Source organism: Durio zibethinus, chromosome 2 (assembly GCF_047325235.1).
Source record: "Durio zibethinus cultivar Kanyao isolate XHJ-2024 chromosome 2, ASM4732523v1, whole genome shotgun sequence".
Lineage (NCBI taxonomy): Eukaryota > Viridiplantae > Streptophyta > Magnoliopsida > Malvales > Malvaceae > Durio > Durio zibethinus.
Window position 1 is genome coordinate 36,777,484 of NC_143163.1, and position 16,717 is coordinate 36,794,200.

At 31.8% G+C, this 16,717-nt stretch overlaps 1 protein-coding gene across 1 annotated transcript; it reads right to left on the bottom strand.

Moving 5' to 3' along the window:
- Window positions 1-12,558: 12,558 nt before the first annotated feature.
- LOC111317542 (protein indeterminate-domain 16-like) lies at window positions 12,559-15,345 on the bottom strand. Its single transcript, XM_022919974.2, has 3 exons — window positions 14,788-15,345; window positions 14,290-14,689; window positions 12,559-13,544 (listed from the first exon to the last, which is right to left on the bottom strand). The coding sequence occupies exons 1-3, from the start codon at window positions 14,897-14,899 to the stop codon at window positions 12,791-12,793; spliced, it is 1,266 nt and encodes a 421-aa protein (XP_022775709.1). The 5' UTR covers window positions 14,900-15,345; the 3' UTR covers window positions 12,559-12,790.
- Between the last annotated feature and the right edge of the window lie 1,372 nt (window positions 15,346-16,717).

Below are 16,717 nucleotides of genomic sequence, written 5' to 3' on the forward strand. Positions count from 1 at the left end.
TGACCCCATCGTTACAATCTCACAATTGTATTTTTATGGTACTGCCTTGTTATTTTGATATGGGAAATGACTAGGGATCTTGAAAGTTATAACTGGTTTAGAGGTAGGTTGGCTCTTTATTGGTTTTGGCCTCTTATAATATATTGTCACTGGTTTCGGGACAGGCTTTGAAACTTGCTTGGTGGTGGATACCTCTATATTTTTTGAACTTCCTTCATATTCGTAAAACTTAATTTGGAATGAATCTATCAATTGTTACAGAATTTGATGAAACTGATCACAGTTTTCAATCGCATGCCTTATAACTTCTTTATAGTATTTACATCTTTGGGATGAGTTGTACTCTCTATGATAAGTATATGGGTCCACTGGATATAGTATCTCTACTCCCAACAAGGCATCAAACACCTCGTCTAGAGGGGTTCTAATCTCATTTACCCTTTTTTTGATCCTACTAGTTTGATCCCTGTGTATGACATTAATTGTTACCCCAGTATGAATTGGCAAAGGGTTACCATTGACATTAGGTACCCCTTTTTCTTCAAACTTATCAGACATTTTTTTTATCAAGTTTTACACCTTGTGTTTCAAAGAGATGTAGTTCTCCATGGAATGGCTTGTAACCCTATAGTGATAATCACAATGAGCATTTGGGTCATACCATTTGAAAAAAGGTGGTTTCACGAGATCTATAAAAATATGAGCTACTAAATTTTTCTCCACAAACTGTGAGAATAAGTCTGCATAAGACATGGGGATTTGGTCAAATGTGACATTTTCTTAGTTGTTTTACGGCCCTCTTGAATTACTTGGCTGGTATTTTGTTTAGGGATAAATCTTGCTTGAGGTATGGTAGATGAATTGTATATATGTACGAGTGGTTGTGGTTGAAGGGTTGGTTAGTAGACTTGCTGGTATGATGGTTGATATAGGTAGTGGGTAGTGGTAACTTGGGCTAGATAAATAAGGTGGTTATAAAAAAGAACATAACCTCTGAATTGTTAGCTCTCACAACTCATAGCATGAGTTTCTCTTTCTTTCTTCTTAGATGGGCCACTCTTCTTTGCATCGGTTGTCTCTCTTTCATCTAACTTTCCCTTCTTAATGGCATTTTTAATCATCTCACATGATATAACCATATCGGTAAAATTCTTCATAGCGTTTCCTATTAATCTTTCATAATAGGGAGACTTAAGAGAATTGACAAAAAGCATCATTACCTCTTTTTCTGTGAGAGGTGGTTGGACTTGATAAGTAACATCTCTCCATCTCTGAGCATATTGCTTGAAACTTTCTGTGATTTTTTTTCCATACTTTGTAAGGAGAGCCAGTCAGGTGTTAAGTCCATAATGTGTCTATATTGGGTTACAAATGCTTTTGCCAAGTCATTCCATGACCAGATACGGGCTTGATCTAATTACACATACCACCTTACCGTGGAGCCTGTAAGGCTATCTTGAAAAACATGCATCAATAATTTTTCGTTATGAGTATAGGTCGTTATTTTATGGCAATACATGGTAACATGAGTTAACAGGTATTCAGTCCCATCAAACTTTTCAAATTCAGGGACTTTAAACTTCGGTGGGATGACTACATCTGAAACTAAACATAATTGGGCTGCATCCGTAGTGCCAAAATAATCCATACCCTCAATGGCTCGAACTCTCTCTTTTAAAATATTTATTTTCTGTTGGAAGCTTGACTCTTCAATTACCTTAGAGGTTTTTACTTTCAACCTTTCATTCTTCTTAAAGTCATCAAAATTAGGAACTTCAACTGGGTCTATTGTTTTTACCCTAAAAGTGGGGTTAGTGCAACTACGATAAGGTACTTCAGGATAAGTGTAAGCATATGCCCCAAAAAATGGTATGTGTGGGACCTATGTCTCTTAAGAAGATTAACCTTGGTTTGGACCGAACCCGAGAAGGTATAAATGATCCACAATATCTTACCTTTCACTCGAATTAGGGGTTTTTTCTACTGTCTTACCCTTGTCTAGTTTTTTCAACATTCCATCAACTTCGTCAATTCCTTCTTTATCTCTTCTTGAGCTTTCTCGATCTTGTCCATACGAGTATTTTGTTCCTATTTCATTTGTCTAGCTCACAATCAAGTATTATATAGGCAACATGCAGGTTGGCTCGAATTTATCGACGGTCGAGCTATCATTGAACCTTTAATACCATATCTCAGAATTAACAAGTTTATATGACTATCTCATAAAAATCGAAGATGATTATTTTGTTAAATGAAATGAATGAGAATGCAATGAATGAAAATGCATGCATGTAAAGAACATTTAGCTTAAGACAGTGTTCAACCAAAAGATTTCATTTATTCCAAAGAAATTTTATTTACATAGAATTTATCATCCTAGAGTTATAACCATAAAATCTTTTGTTTTGCTCATACTGGTCTTTTGCTTCCTCAATGAAATTCAATAGGCGTTATCCATGTTTCCTTACTAGGGCCACCACTTGCTTTAATGCTTATGCCTCTTCGACCATTTCCCTTGCCTTACCTACCCTTTTGCAAATTTAGGTTGTCAAATGCTCGATATACCTCTGTCTTCTTAGGTTTTCCCTTTTATCACACCACACTTGGTATGATAATTCTCTATGCTCTTTAACCAATGCAACGATATAATCTTCTTGTTCATTTAACCTTTGTCTCAATCTGCTTAAGTAGCTATTCAACATGTTATTTTTTATCTGTACTTGGGTACTTTCTTCTTCTAATCAGCATATTCCTGTTTCAATCGCTCATTCTCATCAGTCAGCTCAGCGATTGTTATTTCATTAGCCTTTACCCTCACACATAACCTTTTATGTTCTTAGTGTAGCTTTGCTAGGTCTTTAATAGCTGTATCACGTTTCCTAGCAATCTTGTAAACTTTGACTTCATGTTTTTCAGCTCTATCTTTTCATTGATCTTTCTCCTCTCGAAGCTTCTGAATCTCTTACTTTAGCCTATCCTTTTCGACCTCGAATTCTTTCCTTGTAAGTTCTAATTCTGATGGTGTTTCTTCGAGCATTTCTCCTGTTGGTGGTTGAAAACTCTCAAGAGTGAATACCACTTTCTTTCCTCATCTTACTTTTTAGGCCCCGTACCCATGAGTGACTTTATCAGTGAACGGCTCAAGATTCACCCTATAGGGATTTTTTCATGCTTTAATCACATCGTTCATCCTCTGAAAGGCTTTTGGCTTATTGTAAGAAAATTTTGACTGATGAAGCTTATGTGTCATGGGAATGAACTGTTCTACTCCAAATTATCTTCTAACTAGAAGTGACGCATAACTTGTTACTTCTCATAGGCTTAAAAGTAGGACCACAGTGTTACCTCCACACTGATATAGCATGGATTCACGATTCATCCATGGGATCAACCATCTTACCTTGAAACTTGTTAGCTTTTGTAAGAAAGCTATCCATTTTTTTTAGGCTTTTGTTCTGGCCACTCACTTTCATAGAATTCCTTAATTAGAGCTCAATTACAGAAATAAAGCTTTGAGAATGCACTTCTTTTACACTCAAAATGGCTTTTCATCTATAAATACAATAGTTGTATACAACCCATGAAATTTCCCCCATTCTGACGATAGTAACTCAAAAATCTAATAGTCTCTGCCAATATCACTGTTGATCATGCTTTCGAAGAAATCAATCACTGCTACTTCAATTTACCCTAAAACTTTTGAAAAGTTCATCATTTCGTATATGGCTAAGGCAAACACATCTAACCCACGCTCTTTGATGATATGTTGTACTAAAAAATCATGAAAGAACTTCCAAGGTAAGTAAACCTACTCTTGCTTCTTCTTTGTATGAGAATCTACAATCTTCTTGTTTATCCCTATCAAATGGGGCAGATTCTTACGAAATCTTGATTTGTGTTTTTTTATATATATCCTATTAGGAGCCTTAAGGTATAAACCCAATAAAGTCGAGTATTTTTCAATGGTTAATGTCATATCAATTTTATTGAAGATGAAACACTTGTATGAAAGATCTCAGAATTGCACTGTGGCTATAATTAGTTAATTCTTAACATTTATTGCAAAAAGATGTGCTATATGTTCATGTCTTTGGCAAAACTCTTATTGTCTTGATGGACTCATTTTCTTCCATATATTAGCCAAATCTTCTAGATTATTTTATTTGAGGAAGATGGATGTTTCTTGCACCAAGGTAGAAACATGACCAATAGGTAGACAGTCCCTTTCTTTTTACTGGATCTTTTTTTATTGAACCTTTACTTCATTGGGTGATTCATAAGGAGCTAATACAAATAAAGAGCAGACCAATCGTTCTATAGAGTTTATAAAAAACTCTTTGTTGAAGACTATCTGTCAAGCAAATGTTCTTTATGCACTTTATGATATGAGTATGAACATGTAAACAATGAATAAGAGAAGAGATTAGTACATCAGATAAAGGGAAACAAATTAATTAATTAATTAATTAATTAAAACATCACACATAATAAAAGGAATGAATCCTATGTTTTTGGTTAATTCTAATGGGAAGGAGATGGCTCTATCTATAGGTTAGGCATTTCTAAGGTCCACTATATGTGGTTCAAGGTTAAAGTCTAAAGGTTTTCAAATTGCTCCTTATATCATTATCTATTATAGACTAGTAAGGCACCCCAATCTTCACCCACTATAGGCTACAGGCAAAAAAAGTTCAATTTGAGTGAGAGTATTTCGCTAGCCACTACGGAGGCATTAAAATCTCACGAAAGCAATAGGTACTTTACTTCCTCCTAAAAGGATGGAGCTTTGGTATAGAGCTCATGTTATGCACATGCATATGAATTACAAAATTAACAAAGTAAATAAATATGAGTGAATAAAAAATCTATGCAAAAGGTTCAATTTTATTAGGGTTTTAAATAAAATAAATTTATTTGCTGGCCTGACTCTTGATTGCTTCCAAGTGAAGTCATCAAACTATCATAATATCTAGATCCGTTGATCTATCGTTAGACATTGACTTAAGAAGTCGCCACAAATCTTTTTTGTTTAGGTGCAATTGGCCACTTGACTGAATCTATCCATTTTTAAAGAGAAATTCTAAGTTTGACTTAGGTATCTTTGCAAGGTAGATTTAATGTCTACAAAACCAGAACTAGGTCTGGGAGTGCAGTTACGCGTGAGAAAGGTTATAACACTCCCACAATGCCCATCAAAAAATGGTATCAGCTCGATTTCGTGTTATCCATTAGCATTAAAAACTTTATCAAGTAGTTAATTATTGAAAATTATTCTTAATTGACTTCAATACTTTTGGCAAAAAATTAAAAAAATTCTTTCACCTCAAGAGTATGTAAGAAAACTATTGTTTCTCTCATAAAAGTTTCGTCGTCAGATTATTTGACATTTTTTTTTTAAAATGAAAAGAAAATAGGAATAATGCTTTAAGCTTTTGATAGAAGTCTTTTTATCTTATTGTTTTATATATATAAAAAAAAACCTCATGCTTTTATTCAAGGAAAATTGATACTTTCAACTTTTCATCAAAAATATTTTTTTTAAAAAATTCTTTTTTAAAGAAAATTTCAGTTTTTCCTTAAAAAATCCTTTTTTGAAAATTTTATTTCAATTAAAATTGATACTTTCAACTTTTCTTTAAAATATTTCTTTTTTGACGATTTTATTTTGAAGAAAATTTGATATTTTCAACTTTTCCTCAAAGATATTTTTTTTGAAAAAATTTTTATGTTTATTCTCAAAGAAAATTGATACTTTCAATTTTTCTTCAAAAATGCTCTTTGAAAATTTTATTTTTAAGAAAAATTGATACTTTCAACTTTTCCTCAAGATATTTTTTAGAATTGAAAATTTTATTTTCGAGGAAAATTGATACTTTTAACTTTTTCTCAAAAATGCTTTTCAAAATTTCATTTTAAGAAAATTGATACTTTCAATTTTTCCTCAAAATATTTTCTATAATTGAAAATTTTATTTTAAGAAAAATTGATACTTTCAACTTTTCCTCAAATATATATATATTTTTTAGAAATTTTATTTTAAGAAAAATTGATACCTTCAACTTTTCCTCAAAAAAAAAATTAAAATTTTTATTTAGGAAAAATCATTGAAGATTTAAGGATGTTTAATTAAATAAGTAAATTAGCTTAATTTAGTCAATAAATAAATAAGAAAAAAATAATAATAATCAATAAAAAAATAATAAAAAAAACCCTTTGGTGGCTCAGCTGAGCGGCTCAACAGGGACGTGGCCTCAGAAACAAAATCGGTTGGAATGGCTTGGAGACGGCTCGACTTGATGGATCAGCAACGGCTAGGTGAAAAGGTTGATGGGTCAGTGCGCAACGGGTCAGGTCGGATCTTGGCAAAACATGGGGATCCTATCACTTTCAACTCCCCAAAATGGCATTGTTTTTAGCTGATATAAAAGGCTTGAAATTTCATTTTTTTCTCAGATAGTTTCTTATCTTCCTCTCTCTACCCTTCTGCCTCTCTCTCTAGGCAATTTTTGATCATTGTTTTTCATCGACTGTCGTCGAAAAGTTCGTCGGTTTCTAGGTTTTATCACCGCAAACTAGATTTTTTGCCAGAAATACGTCGAAAAACTTAAATTTTCATCGAAAAATTCACCGGATTCTAAAAATTTCCAAAAAATTTCCAAAAGAATGCAAAAAAATCCTAAAAAAAAAAATTGATTCCCCAATCGAAACACTGACTTCCCAGAAACTTTATACTGCAAACTTACTCCAAAATCTTTAATTACGATTGCCTCTTATTTTTCACCGCCCTTTTCCTATGTTATTTGTTTTGTGATTACTGGGGTTTATATAGGGCTAGTTCCAGATTGAATGAGGGTTTAAAAATCAAAATCTCTCTACCTAATCTGTTATCCTTGGTTTAAAACGGGATCTTTTTATCCAGTTTTGAAATTCAAGTCTTGATAGAATTTCACTAAAACTGAAACTCTACCCTTACTTATTATTATTTTTTATTCCTACCAAGAAAACAAATTTGGGAAGTGGGTGTCTTCAGTACTTATGAATTTTTTAAAGCTAAATAAAAAAAATGATGAGCAAATCCCAAAAATATATATGTATATCATGGAGATGATAATATTTTTCAAAATAAAAAAAATGATCGAGATATTATAATGGAAGATCTAATCATCATATTCTTATATGTAAATAAAATGGAGTAAAAATGAAAATGAAAATATGCCATGCAATATTAGGGAGACTAACCTCTAAGCTTTAATCATTCAAGAAAGCTATGTCATATAGATCTACAATATGGATATGTATATATAGGCCTTGCTACAAATTTTTTTTGTAGCTGACAACAAATTGTCATAAATGAAAAGGATTCAAAAGGAAACCCATTTAAAGGAAACCCTTTTAAAGAGCTAAGTAATTTCGATTCATAAATTACTTTTTTCCTTTTTTTTCAATGTTTTTTAAAATTTCACGAAATCCGATCAAGATCATATGTTTAGTAAGAAATAGTATTATCCAATTTTAAAAAAAAAAAAAAAAATCCTTTCATAAATCATGTACTTAAAAAAAAAAAAGATTAGAGCTCATTCTCTATTATGATAATATGATTTAATTTCTTATCAACATTATCAAGGTTTAAATTTTGAAACATATCAGAGAACGTTAAAAATTGAAGAAATCTTTTATGACATTTCAGACTTTGTAAGATTTAAGAAAGCTAATGTCGATGGCATATTTGGTAGAATATGTATGTAATACTAAATATTTTTAGAATTTTTTTCCCTAATATGCACTCTTGATATATCTATGGTAATCGTGTAAAAAAAAAACAATATATATGACTAACCAGACTTTGTAAGAAATCTAAGGTGTCATACGCATGTAATAGTAAAAACTTTAGAAATTAATTAACATGAAATTGTCATTAAATTTTGTGAATGTGTATATACTGTCTATTGCCTAAAATCAAGCGTCTATGAGTTTGTGTTTTGGAGTTAAACTATATAAACAATATGTGAAATCAATTATTGATTTTTTTAATACATTACTTTTACAAAAAAAAAAAAAAAAAAAAGCAAAGAAGTGTGTAAAATTTTTTGGATCCCTTTAATTGGATTTTTTTAAGTAAAAAATAAAAAATAATTGAAAATACAGATAAATAATAAAAAATAAAATGTACCATTCAAGCAAAATCTTAATAAGTATCTATACAATGTAATCCTGTTTTGTACTTGATCGCTCACGTGTATGAGAAGAAATCCATTTACATTAACGTAAGTTTTATTTTATTTTTTTATTTTTAAATTAAAATTATAAAAAGTTTATATTTAATATAATATCAATATATAAATTTTATATACTAGAAATAAATCAGATAATATCAATTAATTAATGAGATTTTTTTTACAAAAAAATTAAGCTTGGTGTATTTATATTAATGATTAATAAAAATTTATATTAAATCATTACCGAAATGTAATAACCTAATTCTCTAATAATATATAAAATATAAACTCCATTGTCAAAGTATGAAATTGAATTTATATGGTTATGGGTCCAAAGTTGAAAGGCTCTTATTTTATTAGGCCCAAACCTGGAGTTTTGCTGCTCTGGACAAAGCAAAGCCCAAAGTTTTAGGCCCATTGATTCCCTCTTAAAGCAGAATTGTCCATAACAATTGCTATTAAAAAACCTTTTACTGGATTTATCATACTAATTACTACCATCAACGAAATGTGCTCTTTTTTTTTTTTTTTTTTCTTTAAATCTGTGATGGGAACCAGAAAGAGAAACAAAGTAAAATGAAATAGTTTTAACGTGCGTTATGAATGTCACTTTTCATTTCTTAAATTAATTTCTTTATTTTGCAATATTTTCCAAAGTTATCGAATAATTTCTTAATTATTAGCTTTTCATTTTATTAATTAATCGATTCACATTCATTCTTTCATTATATTTTTAAAATATTCCTACAAAATATTTCTATCAAATAATGATAGCGTTGTTTGAAATAGTCTGCCAAACATAATAACCATGTCACGTGTAATATGAGGATATGATTTTTTTTTTCAAAAGTGTTTATAATCTTGTATAGGGATTTTGACATACCAATTACTATATATGGTAAGATGAATTATGTTTCATTGAATAACATAGCTCTATTTAGAACATACACATATTATTTCTTTGACAAAAAAAGAATAACTTAGCTAATCATTTTTTTTAATTATCTTTATTAAATTTTAGGGCAAGACGTTATAGAAAATTTGTAAAATAAATCTCAATTAAAAATTAGTTGCATCTTAGTATCAATCCTTACATGTTAATAAAATTCATTCAGATCATATTTGCAAAAATCCAAAAAATTCTTAGCAATGCCAATATTTTATTTAAATAAATATTTTAAACTACAAATGAATACATAGCTTCTTTTTCGTATACGTTGCTTTCCTTTTGATTTTAAAAGATCTAAAATAAAATTATTTTACCTTTAAAAAAATTATGATAAATTAATTTGTTACCATTCACAAATTGTTGATTAAATTTTGTGTACAAGTATTGCTTTGAATTAATTTTGTAATTAAAAATTTCAAGAATTTTACCTAAAAAAATCTCGTGTATCCCATCACTTACAATGAAGAAGGGACGTCCAATAAGGGCGAGGATGTCATTTTCCCGTTGGTGTGTGGAAAAGTCAATTGCCTATTCTAAAAGTAGGGCTTTTCCGTCACCTCCCATTCCTACATTACATGTGGGAAAGATTTTATATGCTATCAACCAAAGATTAAGACATGAAGGAGACAATTAAACCAACTTTTATGCAAAACATATGCTTCTCTTCTATATTTTTATTAACAGTACAAGTATTTTAGTTTATTAAGTTTTCACCTTTTCTCCTCCTTTTGCCTCTTTCCAACTTCCCCATCCTGCCCCAAGGAATATTTTACAATAAAATGAAGGCTAAAGTATAAAAAAAAAATTAATTAAAATTAAATAATAATTCAAATTTTTATCGTTTTATTACAATCAATTGTGTTCTCAAATATTTATTTTTATTCAATTGAATCATTATTGGATGAAAATTAATTAACTGCTAATATCCATTTTCATCCAATCAAATGTTCAATTGGAGTAAAAATAAATATTTGATAATTCAATTAAATGAAAACAAATATTTGAGAGCTCAATTGATTATAATAAAATAATAAGGGTTTGGATAATTATTCTTTTAATTCAATAATTTTTTTTTATATTTAAGCCAAAAAAAATGTGAAAGCCTCAATTTCTTGTTTTTTTTTTTTTTTTTTTTGCATTCATTTACACTCCATTCATTTATGTCCTATAATATAAACATTTTTATTTGTTTTTTTTGTTGCTTGTCTAAAAAATGTAATTTTTTTTTTAAGTTTTTATAAAGCAAAATGAAAATTAATGGAAAGGAAAGTTATTATTGACAAAAAAATGATTAAAATACAATACCAATCCCAATAAAAATATATATAAAAATAAAATCTTTCATTTTATTTTTTAAAATTATTGTGTTTTTATTTTTAATATTTAAAAAATATTATTTACTTTTGCATTCAAACATAGCTTTTGCTTTTTATTTGAAAAATGGTAAATGATTAACAAAATTAACAATCAAATAGCAAAAAGATGCTATGTGTAAATAAAAAAATAAAAACAGATATGGACTTTATATGTTAGCCTTATATATGGCATCAAAATCGATTTGTATTATCTTATAAAAAAAATCATTGTATTCTATGAATTTCAACTTTAATTGAAAAATTATTCTCTACTTCATTTTTAACTAATTTTTAAATCCAACATGATCAAGTAGTGCTTTAAATTTTTTATTCAAAATCCAATCGACCATCCGTCGGTCTCAATCTTGGGTAAGTCTAGCTGTGACAATGCAAATTAAGAGTACAACATTTTTTTTTTTTTGGCCTTTTTGGGGATATAAGTGTTTGAGCTGCTTAAAACCATGCCTTGAAGCAATTGAAAATAACGTAAGTGCCATTCATCGCTATCCAATGGACAAAAAAAGGAAACTGCATTAAAAGGTGGGGAAAGAGCAGCACGTGGTCCAAGAGCCAAGTCCTCCAAAGCACCCCCAAACCCGAAAACCAGAAAACAAAAGTGAGAAAAGGGAAACCTTTCGGTTCACCTTTTCCTTGGCTGGGTTAACCTTCATCTCTTCATCTTTGGCTTGGCTCAACTTGTGAAGGGAAAATAAAACAGATAGATAGTCATTTGTTATTGTATTTTTATTTTTTTTTTCAATTATAGTAGAAGAAAAGAAAAGAAAGGGAGTAGTTAGTTCTTTCTTCAACTGGTAGTCATTTATTTTTTGCTCAACAATTTAATGAAAAAGGCACTGTGTCCCTCGCTGCTAGCTGCGGACTCTGAACCTCTTCTGAATATGATAAAGTGAGTGAGAGAAAGTGTGTTTTTATGTGATTGTGTGTGTTGTTTATGTTTGAGAAGGACTCATGCCTGCATATAACCATTTCAACTGTGGCACTGAAAAACATGGTGTTTTTATAAGCATTTAAAAGGACACAAATGCACTGAAAATGACATTCCTTTTCCACTCTTTCTCTCTCTCTCTGGCTTCCATCCACACTCTTTCTTTCTTTCTTTTCTAACATTGAATTTGGGTTGAATATATGGATCAGCATCTTTGAATGCTTGTTCCTATTTTCTAGCCAAAATGGTCCCAAGAAATGTAATCCCAACCCAAAGACAGGAGTTTTCATAATCCATGTGTCATTCATTTATACTTTATCAACAAGACATGGTCCTTTTTAAACTTAGCATACATGCAGACCTTTCAAAATACAATGCTTAAAAATCTAACATGCAACCATTATTTTTTTGAACTCTTCTTTTTTCTTTTCATTATTTTAATGGTTGCAACGAAAAGGAAAGCAACATCAACTGGTTGAAATAAGAAAAATAAAAGATGGAACAATGATACTAACATCCAACACCCTTGTTTTTCTGTAATAAACTTACAATTTTTGGAATCCCGTCTTTCTGTTTTACCTTTTTATGATTACACTTTTTTTCCCTTTGTTGAAGCATAAGGAAAACCAATAAAAAAGAAAACAATGAAATTGCATTTCAACTAACGGTCACAAACCAAAAGAACAGAACATTACTGTTGAATTCAAAGAGTTACATGTACCTGATCAGGTTTTAAAGTCGCAAGCCTAATAATCTAGGATTATTCAATATGAGTCATATGTAATATAGCCAGGCTAGTATAACTCTTTTGGGAATAATAATCTAAAGGACAATCTACTCTGCCACTTAATTTTATGATGGAATTCAGCAGTGGAATCCCATAATTCCGTGTAATAAAATCGGTGGGGAACACTTTCTTCTTCATGCCAAGTGCCAACTCCGATGCTAAAAATTCTAGTACAGCCATGTTTAAAACATTCACATGGAATCCTTGCAGGTATAGCATTGCACTGAGAGACTGAGAGTATCCCAACGCGTGATCATTTTTTCATCTCAGAATCTCATACAGATATTGCACTTCATTTCACTGCATTCCATTAAATTGCATCATCTACTTTTCTATTAAACAAATGAAGATATATTAAATCAATTCAAGAACTGCTTACAAAGACCTTTCTTTTCCCTTTTTTTATATCAAAACCACGATAATGGTCAGAAGAAGTGAATCACTTGACATAGCAAAGAAAAACTCAACATGCAGATCAAAAGCAAAGACATTTAAGGGCTAAAGATCGATCATTTCCACTGCATGATCAACTTGCCGTCACTCTCCTTCCCCTTCTGTTGTGGCTGAAGACATGTAACTCATAGCAAGTGAGGTCTCATCAGCTGGAACCACAGATGTTGATGTTTGGAATTGATGCTTGCAAGCTTGACAAGTGATATGCAAGATGGTAGCACTTATCTTCTTTGTCGCCTGATCTTTCAAAACTTGAGCTTTCTCGAGTTCACCTTGCGCTTGTTGCCTTATCCTCTGAGCACTTGCAAACTCAAGCTCAGCCATCTCAATCTGCCTTTTTGCTTCTTGTCTAGCCTTCTCAGCGTAAGCCTTCTCGGCCATGGCCAACTTTAGCTGCTCATTTGCAAACTCTTTCAACCTAGTAGCTTCCAATGCTGTTTCACTGACATTCTTTTCTCTACATGTATCCAAACTAAGCTTTTTTGCTTCATTCTTGTCACTGCCTTCACTTGACCCTATCGATAGCTTTAAATGAGTTGAGTAATTCTCATCTGAATTCCGCGATGAGTGAGTGCTTGATGATGGTAGAAGCTGAAGTTCAAGATTGTGTTGCACTTGGCGATGGTGGTCACAAGTAGACGCATGACTAATCAAGCAAACAGGTTCAGTTGATTTTGGCATTGGCAATCCAGGCAACAGGGCTATGCTAAAGTTTGCGTCGCTTGACGGAGTAGTGCTTGAAGCCGATCGGGAGGAGCAGGCAGGCTGCAGCGCCTGCAATTCAGGTTGAACTCGTCGAACAGTGCAAGCATCTTGGTGCTCAATGAAACTCTCCACCCTGAAACGACAAATAGCAAAAGAATGATTCAAAAATGATAATATTAATTAGATTATGTTAGATAAGGATTTGGATTGTTCCTGGTGTTTTTAATAATCAAGTTTGAGAAATCAAAGTCTAGTTCATGTAGGGTTAGCAAGGAACAAAGCAATATAAAATTGACTTAAGTATCTATAGTATGGATTATGTGACTAGGTTTACTATATTAAATTAAACAAAAGAAATGAACTGGGGTCTGAAGTCTTGTGTGTCTGCAAATGACTGTTTTGCATTACGGGAAATTAATTGGATTTTAATTAAGACAAACAAAAACCTGTTATTGGGAAAAGTAAAGGCACTGCCCTTAAAGTTTTATTGGCTGAGCCTAGATCACAAGCAAATGGAACCTTGAGGTCATTTTGTAGTGTGGAGGAAATCATTCTTGGATTTTGAATAATTTAGATTTGTTTTAGCTTTGGGAGAGGATCGTGAAAAACCCAACAAGAACAAGAGAATATATACTTAACAGTATGAAAGTTTAAAAAATCAAGAGTATGTGGTTTTGTTTCTTTAGGATAACTTTTATGGGTATTTTTAGGGTTTGAATGAGAAAGAAAAAGAAAAGCTACCATAATTACATATGATAGAAAAAAAGAAAGAAAGAAAAAACGAGTGGATTGTTTTTGAAAATCTAATGGAAAGCAAAGAGGAAAGAGAAAGGCCAATAAAGATAGTTGTTTTTGGGGTTTCAACGAGGGAAACTGACCTGGAAAAAACACGTCCACAGTCACAAGAATGGCCTCTGGTGCCACAAGTCTTGAGATGAGCCTTGTAATCAGACTGCACAGCATACCCTTTAGAGCACTTCTCGCAAACCCACTGTTTCTGATTGCTATGCTTCCTCCTAAAATGTTTCTTTATCCCAACCAGATCTCCCAGGGCGTGGCAAGGGTCGTGGTGCAAGCAGCTTGGCTCAGGACAAACAAATACCCTCTTCTTCACCTCTTGTGTTTCCCTTTTCAGCAACTTCCAAGGCACTTTGTGCCTTCTCCTATGCATTTGAAGGTTTTGGTCTCTTTGAAACCCTTGGTTGCAGATCTCACAAACATACCTGTCTGATTCCAGCAACGTTTTTGGAGATAAAGAAACCACCTCTGCATCTGGATCTATATCGATAAACATAAAAATTAAAATTAAAAAATCAATTGAATTAAGAAGAAAAAAAAGGGTATTAATTATATATGTTAAAGCTTTAGTTTACTACCTGGAGTGCCTGCTGGCTTTCTTTTTCTTTTCTGGGTGGCCCCATTTTCCAAAGGGGTGAGAGGATCAGAGTAGGAAGATGGAAGGGCGGAAACAGTAATGTTATCCAGCATATTTGTTGCTTTGGTAGACTATATGTTGGAGATCGTTGTGTTGGTGGATTGAGTTGAAGTGAAAACAAATCAATCAATCTTTTAGCTGTACAGGTAGTGGAGTTGGAATAGTGGGAGGTTGGAAGGAGGGGAATTCAGCTTTACTGATACCGCAAAGGAAATTGGCCCGGCAGAGAGAGAAAGATAGACAAAAGAGAGAGGAAGGGAACATGAAGAAGAAAAGCTATTGCTTTCTGCTATCAGCTTTCTTTTAAGCTTTAAGACCCTTTATTTTTTTTTTTTTTTTTGCTCTCTCTTTAGCTTTTTTATTTCTTGGTTTTGTTGTTTCATTGACCCCCACCTTGAGCAGGTAAGATTGAGCAAGTCTTGCTTATAAAGCTACCTCTCTACAGTGTTCCTTTGAGAGAGAGAGAGAGAGAAAAGAGCTGACTCAATGACAAATGGTCGAGAGAGTTTGAGCCCACGCACCACATAATAAACACAGGCATTTGGACAGAAACAAAAAAACATCCCCTCCACAAGAAAACAAACAGTCATTATTCATATCACAGTAATTTGCATGAATCTATATATATACTATACGCTGTGCAGGCCACACCTCTCTTCCACGTGACCTCATCCCCTTCCTCACGTGACCTTTTCTTTGCCTTTCCTTTTATGATAAAAGTTGAGAGAGGTAAATATGGGGTAAAAATGGATTATTTGTTTGATTAAGCAAAACTGTAACTAAAACCTGATTACTAGTGTTTTCTTTCATGGCAGCTTTTCTAAAGGTGAAGGAAGCAAGATTAGTCACTTTCAACATAAGCCTGTAATCATTTCTAGAAGGATTTTTACTTTCACTTTGTTTTTTTGGGGTTTTTGGTTGAATTTGGGTCTGCCCTTCATGATTCAAGCCGAACCCTGCCGCCCTCCTCCAACTTTCAAATTTGCAGTAAACAATTTGCCTTTCCCTCATTATAACAGCTCTTTTGTTCATTAAAGAAAAGAGAATAAAGATTGGAATCCTAATAATTCTAGTTGGCAGAAAGTTACTATTATATCACCCAGCTAATGAGTTCCAAAAATTATTGTTGCACATGTACCCACATTCATATTTTAGTGATTTTGCATATTAAAATATGGAAGATATATCAAGAAATTGGAAAAAGTCTTTGAATTGAAAGATACCCTTATTATGAAGTATATTTTTTTCCGAATATTCCAAATCAAAATAAAAATACAATGATAAAATTCAACTCAATTTAAGGACGTACATTTATGAAATTCGATATTTTTTAATCAAGATATATATAATTACAAATCTTTTTTTTTATAAAATCACAGTTATGCATGGAATTAGGAGGGAAAGATCACTTGAATAATAAAATATATATATCTGGTAAATGGAAGCTAGACAATTTACAGTTCACTTAATGTACTTGGTGTGGGGGTTTGGGAAGTGGGAGACATTGGTGATTGGACCAACCGTCACCATTCTCTCTTTGCTTGTAAGAACCTGGCTTTTCTTCATGTCAGTTTGGAACCATGCATGGTTCTAATCTTTTTTACTTGATTGATTTTGAGTACGCTGAGAAGTTACTACTTCAAATCTTACCAATGTTACTTTCATTTTTTTTTTTTTGGCAAAAATCACAATTTAAAAATAAAAAAATTATAATTTTAAATTTTAAATTTATTAAATATTATGAACGATATCAATTACAATCCGAATTTAATTTTGATTTCTTTTTGTTTGTTATAAGAAACAAAGCTACCAGGGATATCTATATATATTTATATAGGTGCCTTTGGGCCACTCTCAAATACCATCGGTTT

Coding starts and splice junctions, on each gene's coding strand:
- LOC111317542 (XM_022919974.2), bottom strand. CDS start 14,899: ATGCTGGATAACATTACTGTTTCCGCCCTTCCATCTTCCTACTCTGAT. Junction 14,690..14,787: donor AAAGCCAGCAGGCACTCCAG/GTAGTAAACTAA, acceptor TTATCGATATAG/ATCCAGATGCAGAGGTGGTT. Junction 13,545..14,289: donor TGTGGACGTGTTTTTTCCAG/GTCAGTTTCCCT, acceptor TTGTCGTTTCAG/GGTGGAGAGTTTCATTGAGC.